Source organism: Danio rerio, chromosome 4, assembly GCF_049306965.1.
Source record: "Danio rerio strain Tuebingen ecotype United States chromosome 4, GRCz12tu, whole genome shotgun sequence".
Taxonomy (NCBI): domain Eukaryota; kingdom Metazoa; phylum Chordata; class Actinopteri; order Cypriniformes; family Danionidae; genus Danio; species Danio rerio.
The window spans coordinates 48399167-48415687 of NC_133179.1; the positions used below are offsets into that span (position 1 = coordinate 48399167).

General features: G+C 38.0%; 1 protein-coding gene across 5 annotated transcripts in view; it reads left to right on the top strand.

Moving 5' to 3' along the window:
- Positions 1 to 16521, top strand: part of si:dkey-72l17.5 — a 49953-nt gene that overhangs the window by 8405 nt on the left and 25027 nt on the right. For 4 of the 5 annotated variants that reach the window (XR_012401418.1, XM_073945500.1, XM_073945501.1 and 1 more), the window contains exons 4-8: positions 654 to 2582; positions 3717 to 3890; positions 4767 to 4940; positions 5041 to 5214; positions 11797 to 11970. Coding sequence is in view for 3 of the 5 variants with exons in the window: in XM_073945500.1 (XP_073801601.1) it covers positions 654 to 2582; positions 3717 to 3890; positions 4767 to 4940; positions 5041 to 5214; positions 11797 to 11970 (2625 nt within the window). In the remaining 2 variants the exon portion in view is untranslated. Of the gene's footprint in view, positions 1 to 653; positions 2583 to 3716; positions 3891 to 4766; positions 4941 to 5040; positions 5215 to 11796; positions 12869 to 12976; positions 13274 to 16521 lie in introns of those variants that run through there. The other variant, XR_012401417.1, reaches the window with a different exon arrangement.

Below are 16521 nucleotides of genomic sequence, written 5' to 3' on the forward strand. Positions count from 1 at the left end.
ATGTGGTGTTTAAAGTGATCAGTGTGTGGTGTTTAAAGTGATCAGTGTGTGGTGTTTAAAGTGATCAGTGTGAGGTGTTTAAAGTCATTAGTGTGTGGTGTTAAAAGTGATCAGTGTGTGGTGTTTAAAGTGATCAGTGTGTGGTGTTTAAAGTGATCAGTGTGAGGTGTTTAAAGTCATTAGTGTGTGGTGTTAAAAGTGATCAGTGTGTGGTGTTTAGAGTGATCAGTGTGTGGTGTTTAAAGTGATCAGTGTGTGGTGTTTAAAGTGATCAGTGTGAGGTGTTTAAAGTCATTAGTGTGTGGTGTTAAAAGTGATCATTGTGTGGTGTTTAGAGTGATCAGTGTGTGGTGTTTAAAGTGATCAGTGTGTGGTGTTTAAAGTGATCAGTGTGTGGTGTTTAAAGTGATCAGTGTGTGGTGTTTAGAGTGAACAGTGTGTGGTGGTTAAAGTGAACAGTGTGTTTAAAGTGATCAGTGTGTGGTGTTTAAAGTGAACAGTGTGTTTAAAGTGATCAGTGTGTGGTGTTTAAGTTAAATCTGATTTAATCTCTGTATTGTGTCTCAGCTTGTTCAGAGAAAACACACATGGCTTCACTAGAGGATCTTTACACTGGCACTCATTGACTCTTTGTGTCGTTGTTGTTCCTGCAGTGTGGATGGAGATGATCAGACTGGAGACCTGCAGCAGGATTCACTCCAACCAGAACATGATGAACTTCAGAGAGTCAAAGAGCAGCACAAAACCAGCATGAAGAACAAGTATGAGAGATTATTTGAGGGAATCAAACATGGAGAGACTCAAACCCTCCTGAACAGGATCTACACACAGCTCTACATCATAGAAGGAGAGACTGAAGGAGTGAATGAAGAACATGAGGTTTTACAGATGGAGAAAAGAGCCAGAACAAAACCCTCACAACACACTCCAGTCTACTGCAATGACATCTTTAAAGCCTCAGCTGGAGCAGGACATGGGGAGAAGATCAAGAAGGAGAAAGCCCAGATCAAGACTGTTCTCACTAAAGGCATCGCTGGAATCGGGAAAACCGTCTCTGTGCAAAAGTTCATTCTGGACTGGGCCGAGGGAAAAGACCATAAGGATGTAGATTTCATGTTTGTGCTTCCATTTCGAGAGCTGAACTTGATCAGAGATCATCAGTACAGTCTTCACAGACTTCTGCTGGACTTTCATCCTGAACTTGAAGATCTGGAGCCCAAGATTTATGAGCAGTGTAGAGTTGTGATCATCTTTGATGGTCTGGATGAAAGCAGAATCACACTGAAGTTTTCAGATGAGGAGAAAGTTTGTGCTGTGACTGAATCTTTATCAGATAGACAGAAAGTTTGTGCTGTGACTGAATCTTCATCAGTGGCTGTGTTGATGTGGAGCCTCCTGAAAGGAGATCTGCTTCCCTCTGCTCTCATCTGGATCACCTCCAGACCAGCAGCAGCCCATCAGATCCCCTCCAGATACATCAAGCGTCTGACAGAAATTCAGGGATTCACTGAGCCTCAGAAGGAGGAATATTTCAGGAAGAGAATCAGCAACCAGCATCAAGCCAGCAGAATCATCTCCCACATCAGAAGAGCAAGAAGCCTCCAGATCATGTGCCACATACCTGTCTTCTGCTGGATCTCCTCCACTGTGCTTCAGAAGCTCCTGGAAGAAGATGTGAGTGCAGAAATCCCTCAAACTCTGACTGAGATGTACATCCACTTCCTGCTGATTCAGATCAACATGAGGAAGCAGAAGTATGAAGAGAGAGATCCAGAGAAACTCCTGCAGTCCAACAGAGGAGTGATCCTCAAACTTGCTGAAGTGGCTTTCAGACAGCTGATGAAGGGCAATGTGATGTTCTATGAGGAGGACCTGACTGAGAGCGGCATAGACGTCACTGACGCCTCAGTGTATTCTGGGATCTGCACTGAGATCTTCAAGGAGGAATCTGTGATTCATCAGAGGAAAGTCTACAGCTTCATCCATCTCAGCTTTCAGGAGTTTCTGGCTGCTTTCTTTGTGTTTTACTGCCATTTAACAGAGAACAGAGAACCGCTGAAGTTAATTTTAGAATATTCATATGATCAATATCTACAGTCCAGCTCTGAGAAGTCTCTGTATGATCTGCTCAGTTCAGTAGTAGATAAAGCTGTCAGGAGTAGTAATGGTCATCTGGATCTGTTCCTGCGGTTCCTGCTGGGCGTCTCACTGGAGTCCAATCAGAGACTCTTCCAGGATCTGCTGACACACACAGAGAAGAGCTCAGAGAACATCAGGAGAATCACACAGCACATTAAAGACATGATCAAGAGAGATAACCGTCTCTCAGCTGAAAGATCCATCAATCTGTTCCTCTGTCTGCTGGAGGTGAAAGATCAGACTCTGGCCAGAGAGATTCAGGAGTTTGTGAAATCAGACAAACACTCAGAGGAGAAACTCTCTCCTGCTCACTGCTCAACAATCTCCTACATGATTGAGATGTCAGAGGAGCCGCTGGATGAGTTAGACTTTAATAAATTCAACACATCAGATGAGGGAAGACGGAGACTGACAGCAGCTGTGAGAAACTGCAGAAGAGCTCTGTGAGTAGTCATTGATTGATCACAGAAGACACACATCAGTCTGCACTGAAGACTCAGATCAGTTTAGTGAATCACTGCCCTGCTTTAACAGAAAATCTTTAGCTGGCCATATCGTCCCCCTGTGAGATCGCTGATACACCATATTACTGCATGGGGACGCGGCGGCAGTGTTCTGTTTCCTTATTTGCTCATTTATTTCAGCATTTCTAAACGTATTTAACAAACTTTTCTTGACTTTTTACTCACACAAACAACATTTGTACTTATTTAATAATCTACTTCATTTGCTTTACATTTTATCCTGGAAAATAACTCAAATCCCTGTAAATCCCTGTGCTCCTCCAGCTGAATAGGACATTTGTTGATGTGTATTTGCTCAAATCTAACACAGTGTTGCTCTTGGATAATTGTGTTTGTTTTCTGATCAGAGAAATAGTGTAATTTTAGACACAGTATTGCCGTCTCACCGCAGACATGCCTCTAATATTACATTTACTGTAGGCCTAAACACTAAACTTTACACTGAGCTCAGTAAAATGCACTCTTATTAGTTATTAATAATCAATAAATAAAAATATGTTTTTAAATGAATTAAATAGGCTCCTTCTGAGGCATGAGGGTGGTATGAGGGCCCAATGACCACAGGTGGGATTTGCAGCCCAACACCTTGGTACAACACCATGAGGTAGCCTGACTGCCATTAGGTACTGAGATGACATTCTCAGACCCCTTGTGAGACCAAATGCCAATGTGGTTGGCCCTGGATTCCTCCTAATGCAAGACAATGCTGGACCTCATGTGTCTGGAGTGTGTCAGCAATTCTTGCAGTTCACTACAGTTTTGAGTGTGACTCCAAATCCAGTCCTCCATGGGTTAATACATTTGATTTGCAGTGATCATGTCTGTGTGATTTTGTTGTCAGCACACTCAACTGTGTAAAGAACAAAGTATTTAATAAGAATATTTCAGTCAATCAGATCTAGGATGTGTTATTTTAGTGTTCCCTTTATTGTTTGAGCAGTATATATATAGTTTATTTCCAGTGTTACTTTTATCACTGTAGACTGAACTCATGAACACTCAACACTGCTCATTTCTCACTGCTGATTGTGTTGCTCTTTGTCCTCTACACAGACTACAGAGCTGTAATCTCACTGTTCAGTGCTGTGAGAGTTTGTCTTCCGTTCTACAATCCTCAAACTGTGTGCTGAGAGAGCTGGACCTGAGTATCAATGATCTGCAGGATTCAGGAGTGAAGCTTCTTTCTGATGGACTGAGGAGTCCAAACTGTAAACTGGAGACACTGAGGTAAAATAAAAACATTTCCATTAATTAAATGCTGCCACAAATGACTTTTACATTGTGAAATGCAGTAAAGTATGATGAGGTAATGAGCATATGCTGTGATGTATTTTATTTCTGTTTATTTATTGTGAATATTTCATATTTCAGGTGTGAAGTCAAATATGAGAAACCCTGTTTATATCAGATATAATATCGCTCTTTAGTGTAATTTCTGCTGAAATGATCATTGATTGGTGTTCTTTGGTGTTGTTGGGGCGTCTCTAAATGAGCTGTGTTTCTGCAGATGTTCAGCCCTTCACTGAGTCTCTTTATTTACTGATGTTAATGTTTGTAAAGTTATATTCAGTCAGTTTTATATTAATTTCAGCAATATTATTGACTAATATGAAGATGTTGATGTGATTCATTTGCAATACAGTTTGTAAAGTCATATTTTCTTTCTGTTAATATTATATGAGAGTCTTGCTTTGTTTAACAAATATGAGGATCTAAATGGATTTGCATTGTAAACATTAATAACAGTTAAAAGGTATTTTTTAATTTTTATTTTATACAATAATTTGTTATGATTGTTACTCTTTTAAATCATTCTGCATAAATCTACATTTTTTTTTTTTTTACAAAATTCTGCTCAGAAATAGCAAATAAATCTGTCTGGCCGACTCATTTTGGTCCAGAGATCTTCTCTTTATATAGGTTTATGTAATAATGAAATACAAATGTTTAATCTTCCTCAATGTGACCATCAAAGCAACTCTGAATAGTTAAAGGAGTCTTTTCCTTTTCCCTATGAGGAGAAATCACTCCTCACGGGGACATCAATAATTACATGCACACTCACACACAATAATGCAGTGTCTTTTACTGTCCTCTACACAGGCTACTGTTCTGTAATCTCACTGTTCAGTGCTGTAAGAGTTTGTCTTCAGCTCTACAATCCTCAAACTGTGTGCTGAGAGAGCTGGACCTGAGTAACAATGACCTGCAGGATTCAGGAGTGAAGCTTCTCTCTGATGGACTGAAGAGTCAACACTGTAAACTGGACACACTGAGGTCTGAATTCAAACAACTGATTGATTGATTGATTTTGATTTTACCTCAAACGAAAGACTGAAATCCCGCTGTTAATGTAATCTGTGTTCTTCTTTCTCAGATTGGTCATGTGTAAACTCACTGTTCAGTGCTGTGAGAGTTTGTCTTCAGCTCTACAATCCTCAAACTGTGTGCTGAGAGAGCTGGACCTGAGTAACAATGACCTGCAGGATTCAGGAGTGAAGAAGCTCTCTGATGGACTGAAGACTGTAAACTGTAAACTGGAGACACTGAGGTAAATGATTCTCCACTCTACAATAACTAGATAACAGGAATTCTGGTTTATCAGTAATTGTGTTTCACACTGCTCATACTATACCTGTAGTTAACCCTCAGGGGTCTGAGGTGATTTTGGGGCCCCTGAGATGTTTTGACATGCCCTGACATCTGTGCTGATTTCAGCTACTTATTACACAGAACTGGCCAACATGTGTTTTATTAGTATTCAGCACAAACTGAGCTACAATAATATGTGAGAAATATGGATGTACATGCTTGTGCTTTTTTAAAATATATATTATGTGTGGTTAGTAGGTTTTAAAGAAAAAAATGTCACTGAAATAAGATTCATAAATGTAACACTACCCTTGTGTGGCTCCTATTATATATGTTAACTAGTGTATTTTTATAACGGAGACCAACGCTAACTATTAGAATTCTTTTTAGACCAGAATTTAAAGGTAAGATTCGACTCACTGGAGCAAAAGAACAATACTTATAGTGATAATAGTGTAATCTAATTTTAAGATTAATAAATGAATCATATAATTCACAACAAATAAATTAATGCAAAATATGTTGTATTGTTTTGCTTAATGCACTTTTGAGATTTTAAAAGAAGAAAACATATAAAACCAATATAAAACAGTATAATACAATAGAGAATGTGAATAATAAATTCAACAACAAACTGCTATTAAAATAAATGCAAAGTTCAGTTTCAAAGTTCCAAACAGTCCCTAAATTGTAATTTAAGATTGCAAAAGCAGAGTCTTTGGTAAAAGTAAAGATGAACTTTCAATATAAAGTCTTTGTTTGAAGTCAAAGTGTCCAGTTAAATGTCTCCTTTCAAAAATTTGGACGAAGAAAAAAAAACAGTCCAAGGAAAAAAATATTTAAATTGTTCCCATGAAAAATATCCTTGTAGAAAACACGAGGAGAGAAAAAAAACAACTCTCTTAACAAATTAGTTTGGTCCTACCAGATCAGCAGATTTCACTCTCTTTTACTTAGTTCAGGCACGTATCAGTAGGATGGCTCGCCAGTCCAGACCAGAATATGAATATTCAGCCAGGACGATCTCAGGATGATCGTTCTCAACCAAGAACAACACCGGCAGTAGTGAGGAGGACAAAAAAACACACACAAAAAAAAACCCGGCCTTGTAACAACAAAGCCAGAATAAACATTAGTGTCAAGTATCTAAATAAACCAGTTAAAATTAAATAAATTGTCTGTTACAATCAATTGTACATTGATAAAACATAACAGCTAATCACACTGCTAATGCACAGTGTTAGCAAGGCTAGCACCGCATGGCGTGCATGTCTCTTTAAGAAATTAGTACTTTCAATACAAAATATTTTACAGAGATGTAAACACAATTATAAACACTAGAAATATTATGTAGGATTCTTTTAAAAGCAATTTTAAGAGTAATTTTGAAAACATTTACAAGGTTTTTTTCTACTGTTTCACTTTACAACCCAACATATTCACAATAAAATATTAATAAATTTCTCATAAAGGCATTGGTACTCACCAAAGACAGTAATTAGTGAAGGATAAAGTTGAATCAAGTCTATTTTGTCAGTTTTCTATTGATGTACTATCTCTCAACTGGTTGTTAGATCACTAGCTCTCGACTGCTCGTTAGCTCTCCAGCTCTCATGTGCTCGTTAGCTCTCGTGTGCTCGTTAACTCTCCAGCTCTCTTGTGCTCATTAACTCTCCAGCTCTCTTGTGCTCGTTAGCTCTCTAGTTCTCACTGCTTGTTAACTTAATATCTCTCTAGTAGGGATGGCTGACGTGAAACTGACGTTTCGACACAGTGTCGAGATCCCGAAGCGCAAGTGTTTCGAAACACTGCACCGAAGCATGATCCGAAACACCCAGGTCACGTGACTAAAGTGTTTCGAAACACTTGGTCACGTGACAAAAGCGATTCAAAGCATCGATCATTTCAGAGGTGTTTCAAGACCCGGAGAATCTGCATTTCACTGGCATGATCTTCAATAAGTCTCAGTCTTGTATGGCCTAGTGGACCGTGCGTGTGCACTGTGGTACTGTATTTCAAATTTATTTTGGGTTTGAATCTCGACTATTACAAATACTCCAAAATCATGATTTTATGTATTTTAATCATGTTTCTGTTTTATGGTGTAGCCTAGATAGGATACAGCTGCGGATACACCATCAATTTAGCATCATTTTTGTAACACTGTAAAACAATAATTCATATTTTTACAGTACTGTGATGGGTTTAGGTTTTGGATAGACGTTAATAAAATACAATGGGAAATTTAATTTATATTATAAATAATTATTGTTAACTTCTGGCCACAACTGTATCTGATCTAGTAACAACCCTGTTATATGAACAAAATACAAATTTATTTACAAATGTTTATTCGTATGTCAGAGCAATGTTGAAACAAAACGATACAATAACAAAGCATTACCAACTGGTAGTAAAGCAATTCAACACACTTGTGACAGTCTGGATTCGAACCCATTATTCCCGCATGATAGTCACGTACTTTAACCACTCAACTAAACCATCTGATGATTCAAGGCTACAAAGTCGGGTTTGATACATCAATTTGCTCAACTGTTCTTTGCTAAAGCTGTTTCAGTGAAATACAGATAAAATGACCACTAGGTGTCACCGTAGAGTGGTGTTTCGAAACGTTTCGAAGCTTCGACACATTTGCTTCGATAGTTTCAGTGTTTCACGAAGCCTCGCTTTGCCCACCACTACTCTCTAGTTCTCGGTTGTTTGTTAGCACTATATCTCTAGTTCTCTCGGTTGCTTGTCAACTTGCTACCTCTCTAGCTCTCGTTTGTTTTTTGGCACTATCTGCTTGTGCTTTTCCTCGCATGTGCGGGGGCGGAGCTAACTGCTCACTTCTCCAATCAAGTTTAGGTACGAAAATATTTGTTAATACCTTTAATTACACAGCAATCTTTCTGCTTTTTATTCACTTATTATTAAAGTATTAATAATAAAATAATATAAATAAATAATAATAATAATACTTTCTAAAATTATTATTAGTGACCTAGATTTATGATCTGGGTTACATAAACCAGACTGAATGTGCCTGAACAAGACTTTAAAGTAAGCAGTCTTGTAGACTAGAATATTTACTGCACAATTATGTGAAATTATCCTGTTCTCTCATTCAGAGAAAACTTTACAATGATCTACATTTTGTTAAGTTTGTTTTGGGTGATCTCAGCTGTATGTGTGAGTGACAATGCTCATGAATAATTCACACCTGACAGACAACAGACACTCCCCCACTCACCCATCAGGGCAGTGTACAGCAATGTCCATCTGCAGAAGCTAGCCCAAACTCAATGCTTGTTGTGTTACTGCTGTGTGACCATGTAAACACTCTGGGTGAACAATATACAGTGCTCAGCATATATAAGTACAGCCCTCACTAATCTCTCTTTTACATTCATATTTTAATAGAAAGCTCTACAGTATTATATTTGTGCATATACAATAGATTAGCCAAATCTGGAGCTCATCTAACAAAATACTTAAGAAACGGTCTAAAAATAGCACACTCAAATCTATGTGTTATAGAAAAATATTAAATACAAAATTAAAAAAGAGGAAAAATCAAGAGAAGTAAAACAATGAAAGAGTTCAGCTGAAATAAAAAATTTTTTTAAAAGTTAGCTGGAACTTTTGGATTTTGCAATATTCTTTTTTGCAGTATTAAGCTTGAATTTAATTGTGTTATCTTTCAATTTCTGAATCTGTTTGGTGAATAAAATATGATTGTCATAAATAAATCTGTTTAATAAATGTGTTCTGTTTAAATGCAGCAGAATACACTGCCTATATTGACTGAGAAATGGAGGAAAGTCTTGATTTTCAGAATGGGCTGTCCTCCATTATGCTGAGTGCTGTATGTGACTTATACAGCCGCACATATAATATACATTTGAAATGGTGTAAAATGTGTTCGCCAAACTCTCTTGTGCATTAATCCAGCATTTAATAATCATTTCTGAATGAGTCTGAGACACTGAAGTAGAGGAATGACAAACGCTTTAAACAAGAATAAATCAGATTTAAACATGAAAAACAATTACTGTAAATCTAAATCATATTTGAAGACCTTTAATATAGATTTCACTAATAGTTGTAGTCTTTGTTCACAGTTTGAAAACTTTAACAGGTTATGTCTGTCTGTGGGTGTCAACATTCAACATTTCTGTGTGAAAGTGAAGCGCAGCAAGAACACAAATAAACATTATACCAGTGTTAATCCTGTTTCAGAGCAGAACAGTGGATCTGGAGGTGTGAAAGCAGCAGAGTTAAACGCTAAAGTCAAGCTGTTTTGTGTCCTGCTGAAGGTTTGAGCTGCTCTCATATTTGTGCAGTTTCAGTCTCTTATAAAACAAATAAAAGTCTCATGATAAAGTGTCTGAAATAATCCTGATTACTCGCTCATCTAAAACAACGGATGGCCAATCATGAGCTGCGGCCTCAACACATTACACACATATTAGTCTGAGCACTGGCTAGACAGTATCTATAGGCTGTATCATATTTGCTTGTCCACAGTTTTAGTAGTTAATAAATGCGTCTTGATGATGCTGTGATGTAGGGCTGGACGAGAGTGTGAAGCTGCATTGAGTTTGTGCTGGCCATCCTCCAAGATAAGCAGCTCAGCATCTGTCTGTTGCTCTGTTCCGCCTGGGTGTTTTGGTCATTCAGAGGAGTTCACCAGTGTTTCTTTCTTCTCCAATTATTCCTCCTCAGAGATTGTGTGTGAGTGTGTGTGTGTGTGTGTGTGTGTGTGTGTGTGTGTGTGTGTGTGTGTGTGTGTGTGTGTGTGTGTGTGTGTGTGTGTGTGTGTGTGCAGGCCGCCAGTGGCATGTGGGCATGTCTCATGAGACGAGATTATCAGATATCAAGATATCTTTGAAGGCAATTATTAATCAGAGATGGGAAGTAACGAAGAACAAATACTTGGTGACTGTACTTAAGTAGATGTTTCTGGTATCAGTACTTTACTCCACTACTTTTTTTTTTTATCACGCGCGATATGTAGGCTAGTTTTTGAAGATTACTATGAGAAAGGCATGGATGACTTCACAAATGAGACAGAGGTAGACAGTGAATTAAACATGACTGATGCTGCCCTGTTTACATGGTAATAACGCCCATTTTGCTCAATCAGATCACAGATACACGAGAGAGACGTTCCAGTTCAAATAGACAATTTAAATACTTAAGGTTGAAATCTTTTGTCCACTTCAGATTATACTTCACTTGATTTCTAAGGTCTTTCGGTCTAATACAACAAACAAAGTGCTATTTTGTAAAAGATTTTTACATTTAGTTCTAAAACAATCAAAACTTTTATGAAAACTATATGCACTGAGATTAATTTTCTTTATTTAGAGTTCATATTTCCCTAATACAGAATTTACACTCTTTAACTGTTTTTTTTATAAAAAAATTTGACCAGGATTTTAACATGCATGCCTATAGTGTTGTCTTCAATTATTTTTAAGAGAATAAAAAAAAAATCAAAAGAAAATATATTTCTTATATAATCAACAAAAAAATACTTAAATATAAAATTCAACAAATTAATTATATTTTGGACAGAATTTGATGTAAAATGTAAGACATGATTTATAAAGATATAAAGACCTACAGAATTATTTTTAGAGCTATCAACATGATTGGCAGCTGACGTTTTAGATCTAACATCCGCAAAACTACATGATGAACGCTGTGAGTTTGCGTCAGGACGATGATACATTGGTCAGCTTCTTCAGCAATGTTGGAGCCATATTGCAGGGTGTGATGCTGCTTGGCTACTTTCATAAAATAGGATGTGAGGTCTAGTTATCTATCTATCCTCACTCACTATCCTTCAGCTTACGCAACAGCCTAATGAACCACCTAGTAGTCCAGCTAATGTTTTACGCAGCAGATGCCCTTCTAGCCACAACCCAGTAATAGGAAACACCCATACACTCTTGCATTCACACATGCACTAATACACTAGGGCCAATTTAGTTTATCTATTCACCTATACCACATGTTTTGGACTGTGGGGGACACCGGTTATTTACCTACAAGGTGAAACTAAAACATGTAGTAGTAATGGGCACTTTTTACTTAAGTACTTTTTTGAGGTTAAGTCTTTACTTTTACTTGAGTACAAAAGCGTAGTCAGTACTTCAACTTTTACCAGAGTCATTTTAAACATAAGTGTCTGTACCTCTACTTGAGTAAAGGATGTTTGTACTTTTACCATTTCTGTTTTTAATAAATATTGTCTGACATTACCCAGCGCCACACCTCATTACACATTTCAGACCACTGTAACATTTCATTCACTAACTCATTCATTCAGAAGGATATCGTATTAATATGATACATCATTTGTGTGAGTGTGTTTGCTGATGTGAGGGCTCGATCAATAAGGAGAGCTGATCAGGATGTGTGTGTTCATCACTGATGTTGACATGAGCAGAAACAGCAGTCAGCATCTTCACAACACAAAGAGATGTGTGATCGTCCAACTGTGTGATGTGGACTATTGCTGTGTTTGTAGATTGTCTGGCTGTATGGTGACAAAGGAAGGCTGTGGTTTTCTGTCTTCAGCTCTGATTTCAAACCCCTCACACCTGAGAGAGCTGGATCTGAGCTACAATCATCCAGGAGATTCAGGAGTCAAGCTGCTCTCTGAACAACTGGAGGATCCAAACTACACACTGGACAAACTCAAGTATGTGGAGCAGCACTGGCCTTGTGCTTTTACACTGAATGGCTTTAAAAAGACACTAGAAAGCTCTTTTGTGATCAGCTTCAGTTTTCTGTGAGGGTTATGAGGTGAGGACAGTAGGCTTGGGCGGTATTACGGTATTATGGTATAAAGCGGGATCTAAAAATAGCTACGGTGTCAGTTTCAATACCGTTATACCGTCATAAAATATTAAATATCCTTTATTTAATGCCTACAAAAACGTATGTGTGGTTGTCATCACGGGACAGTGTGGAGGAGAGAGGGAGAGGAAGAGGGAGAGGGAGGAAGAGAGGGGGAAGGGGAGGGGGAGAGGTGACGTGACGAGTCGCGCTTCAAAGTGTTCTGCAGTTTGGGAGTTTCGACTGAACAGAAGGGAGACGTGGTTAATATGAACGAGAGGTCTGCATTAGAGCTAAAGATCTTTGCCCGAACCCGGCGAGACCCGAAAAAATCCAAATCCCTGCATTAAAATCCATACCTGCAAAGGTGAAACAAATGATGATGAAGTAGTAAAAAAAGCTAATTTTGACGGCGGTCAAGCCAGTCACTAGCTCAGAAAGAACGCATTCCAGCCAGGTATTTCGCGGTCGCTCATACACTGCGTATTACGGTAGAGGCCTAAACCGCAAGCTGACAGGTAAAAAGAAGAGGCCATTCACTAAAGTAAAACTGCTGTCATGGAAAATAAAATGCATGTTCCTGACTGGTAGAAGATGAAAAAACAATCCTACCCAAAACTTCAGCCGAATCAGAACTCTGCATCTCGACCTGTAGCCGCAGGAAAGGGTGTTCAGCTGCTGGACGCACCATGAGTGAGAGACTGCGCTAAAGCCAGTGGATTTAATAATGTTCCTCCACAAACACACGTAGCCTAATCTTGGTGAGAAAAAAGGGTTTTTAAATTATAAATAAATATTAATTAAACCGTATAATCATAATGTAGACAGAGTATACAGACTAATGGTGGCATTATTCTTTTATTATTCAGCTTCACCGCCGCCTTAATGCCAGATTGTGAAGAGAAGTGGAGAAACATCTTGCACAGCCTTTATCTTAATTTCGTTATTGCCAAAATACCCGTCACCATTTAGAGTTTATTTTAATTTGATTTGTTAAGCAAGATTTCTTTTCATTGGTGTGTAAGCTAATTTAAAGGCTAAGTGCATGTACCTAGACCTATAGAGTGCTGAGATGTTACGATGTTACAGCTGTAGGACTTATTTTATTTCTTTGTTCCAACTTTCAAGTGGCCTATAGTCTACGCTTGTTACGAATAAATGATGTTAAAACATATAAAGGACTCATTCTTGAAAAAAATGCAATAGAGCTGTGTGCATGAGCACATTTTAATGCCGGGCTGTGAACGGGTTCGCGCTGTATAAAGCTGCCAATCAAAATGTACCTGTCGGACTCGGGACCTATCGGGTATAATTTTTATTGCCCGACTACAGCTCTGCATTCCCGCTGCTGTTCCGCGGGAGCCGGCCAGATTTCTTATGGTGTGGGAGTAAATTTCTGAATAAATCGCGGGAGAGATGTGTGTGTGTGTGTGCATGTGTAAAAGAGAGAGAGAGAGAGAGAGAGAGGTGCTGTGCGTCGCTTTGCGCTCTCTCTCTCTCTCTCTCTCTCTCTCTCTCTCTCTCTCTGACTGCGAGCCTAAGGTCGCAAAGAATGTATTCAGTTTCTGAATGGTTTAGGCTTAAGCCAACAGTTTGGTGATGCTGTCTGAGCCTTACGTCATAATTTTTTTTATTACGCCGGTAATACCGTATACCGGGGTAAAATATGGAGGCGGTTTGACGGTATCAAAATTTGGATACCGCCCAAGCCTAGAGGACAGACAGAAGATACAGCTTGTAGAGTATTACAGTCATGTCTATAAAGAGCAAATCGAGTGTGAAATGAATCTCCTCTGTAAATGTTGGAGTGTATTGGCTCAGTTACAGTGACATTAAGCGGGACACACTGTACAGTTTCAGCATTTATGCTGAGCAGAGAAACTTCTTCCTCCATTTCTGCTGAAGAATCCTACAATATCAGGTCAGGAATAGGGTTGGGGATTGAAGATGGATTCAGATTCTGGAATCAGACACTTGGATTAATGTTCAGACTCTTGTTCTAAAATCAACATCTGGATTCCTACGGAACCCCGGAAGGGACGTAGTGGGGGAGAAAAAAATTGTCTGGGTGAAAAAAAAAAAATGGGTGAAAGAAAAAAATGGGTGGGAGGAAAATATATATTTCTAAGTTTTTGTGTTCCCTCGCAAAGTTTTGCGTTCCCTCGCAAAGATGTTTTGCGTTCCCTCGCAAATATGTTTTGCGTTATCTCGCAAAGATGTTTTGCGTTCCCTAGCAAAGATATTTTGCGTTCCCTCGCAAAGATGTTTTGCGTTCTCTCGCAAAACTGTTTCTCCACAAACACTTCCTGTTCACTTCACTCACGTAAACCCTCCCGTTTTTGCTGAAATTCTCCCATATTTTACTATTCTATCCCACTTTCTTTACATTACTGTGCGCTGATTGTCGCCTTTCACTTTGCAACCTTTGAACCAGTGAATGCATGTACCCAGACAGCACACATACGTTGGGCCGACGTCGGCCGAAGGTCAACACGTCGGCCCCTCTAATTCTAACATCGGTATATGGTCGGCCAAACATACGCATGATCGTTCGGTCGTGTGTTCTATTGTTCCAGCTCAACAAACGTCGGCTCTGCATCGGTTAACGACCAGGGGCCGACGAAGCACTTATATAAGCACTTTATCTCTCATGCCCATGAAAGAATCCGGCAACATATTTGTTTACAAGTAAGTTTTTGCGTGCATAATTAATTAGACAAACGCGCCATGCATCATGTCTACTGCGTCGGTCGGTCCAGCTTTGAATATAGTCTACATTAATGCAGTAAAACTGACCAAAATGCCTACAATACTTGATTTCAATTCATTAAAATATAAAAGCTTTATTGTTATGCTTTAATAAAGAAAACGTTGTTTTTTCTGGTTTTTGCTGTTTGCTTTTTTCATCGTGGCTTTTTCTATTAAATTTTTCCCAGTGTAAAAATCAAGTATGTTCTGCATTTCGGCTGTTTAATTAAAATAAACCCCTTTTTACAGAGTGACATCTTTGTTTTATATATACTTGCATTTATATTTATTGGTTATTTTGACAGTGAATCTGTTGCACAAATAAAGTGTTTGTTTTGTAACAGTTAGTAGGCAATAAAGCTCGTCTTAAAGATAATAGCGTATATAAAACTGCTAAATACATTTTAAATTCAAGATATAAAATACAAGGTTATTATTTAAATTGTCTATGGAGTTGTCATGTTTATAAATGTAATACTGCATGACTTTGATGTGCGCGCGCGCGTCTCATTCCAACACTGGAGCGGAGAGGATGTTGCTATGGGAAACGAAGCTACAACACGACACGACACCACACCTGAAAGACACAACACGACTTCTCTCAAGCTGCCGTTTTGACTATTTTCAGGTAAGTTTAGTCCCTAAAACAAAGCAAATACTACATAAAACTGTTCCTCACACTTTTATTATTGGCAATTGATGAATATTCAGTTGAATAATATGTTATATAAGCGTGGTAAGTCTTCGTAAAAGTCCGTTAGCATATTAGCACTGGTAACGTTAGCGTCGGGGTAATATTACGTTAACTTACTTAATGTTAGCTATTGTTAAACTTGTTTGTTAAAGTTTTGGCTTTTATTTATTCTTTATGTGTAGATGAGAGGTTTTGTCAATGTTTTATTGAATGCACTCCATATGTAGTGTAAAATACGCATTGTACTGTAAAGGACCGTGAATCAAAAGTTCAATCGTGTTTTGATATTTCATGGTATCTTAAACAAATGTTAAGTAAAAAAAGTGTTCTGTGGTTTCAGGAGTGAGAGAATAACCCCCTGCTACAGAAAATATAACACAAGATTCCTAAATTTCTGCAGGGAGCTGATCACAGAGATGCAGGAAAGACAGGTAACTTTAAGCAGAGGATTAATTCATATGAATTTCCATTGCACATCATTATGCACACGCTACATGTCTATATATTATGCATCTGTTACTTGTCTTTATTGCAGTTATTTTAAGAAAGTTTTGATATTGAAACGTGGTATTAAATTTCACATCACATGATTCTTCAGAACTTAATAAATATGCAGATTTGCTGCTAATGAAGTAATATTTGTGATTTTCATTTTGTTTAATTTTTTTATGATTAATTGATTTATTAAATCTTAGAAAAAAGTTTACACTAAATTATTTGTCATCACATCTGTTTTTAGCATTGATAGCAATCAGAAATTTTTCTTGAGCAGCAAATCAGCACCATTTGATAATCACCATTATATTAGTTCAACCTCAAGCACTAAATCAACATCTTAAAAAAAGATTTCTGAAAGATCAACTGACACTGAAGACTTGAGTAATGATGCTGAAAATTCAGCTTTACATCATAGCTATGAATTACATGTATATTTACACCGTTCACCCATCCCTTACACCCTAACTCATCCTC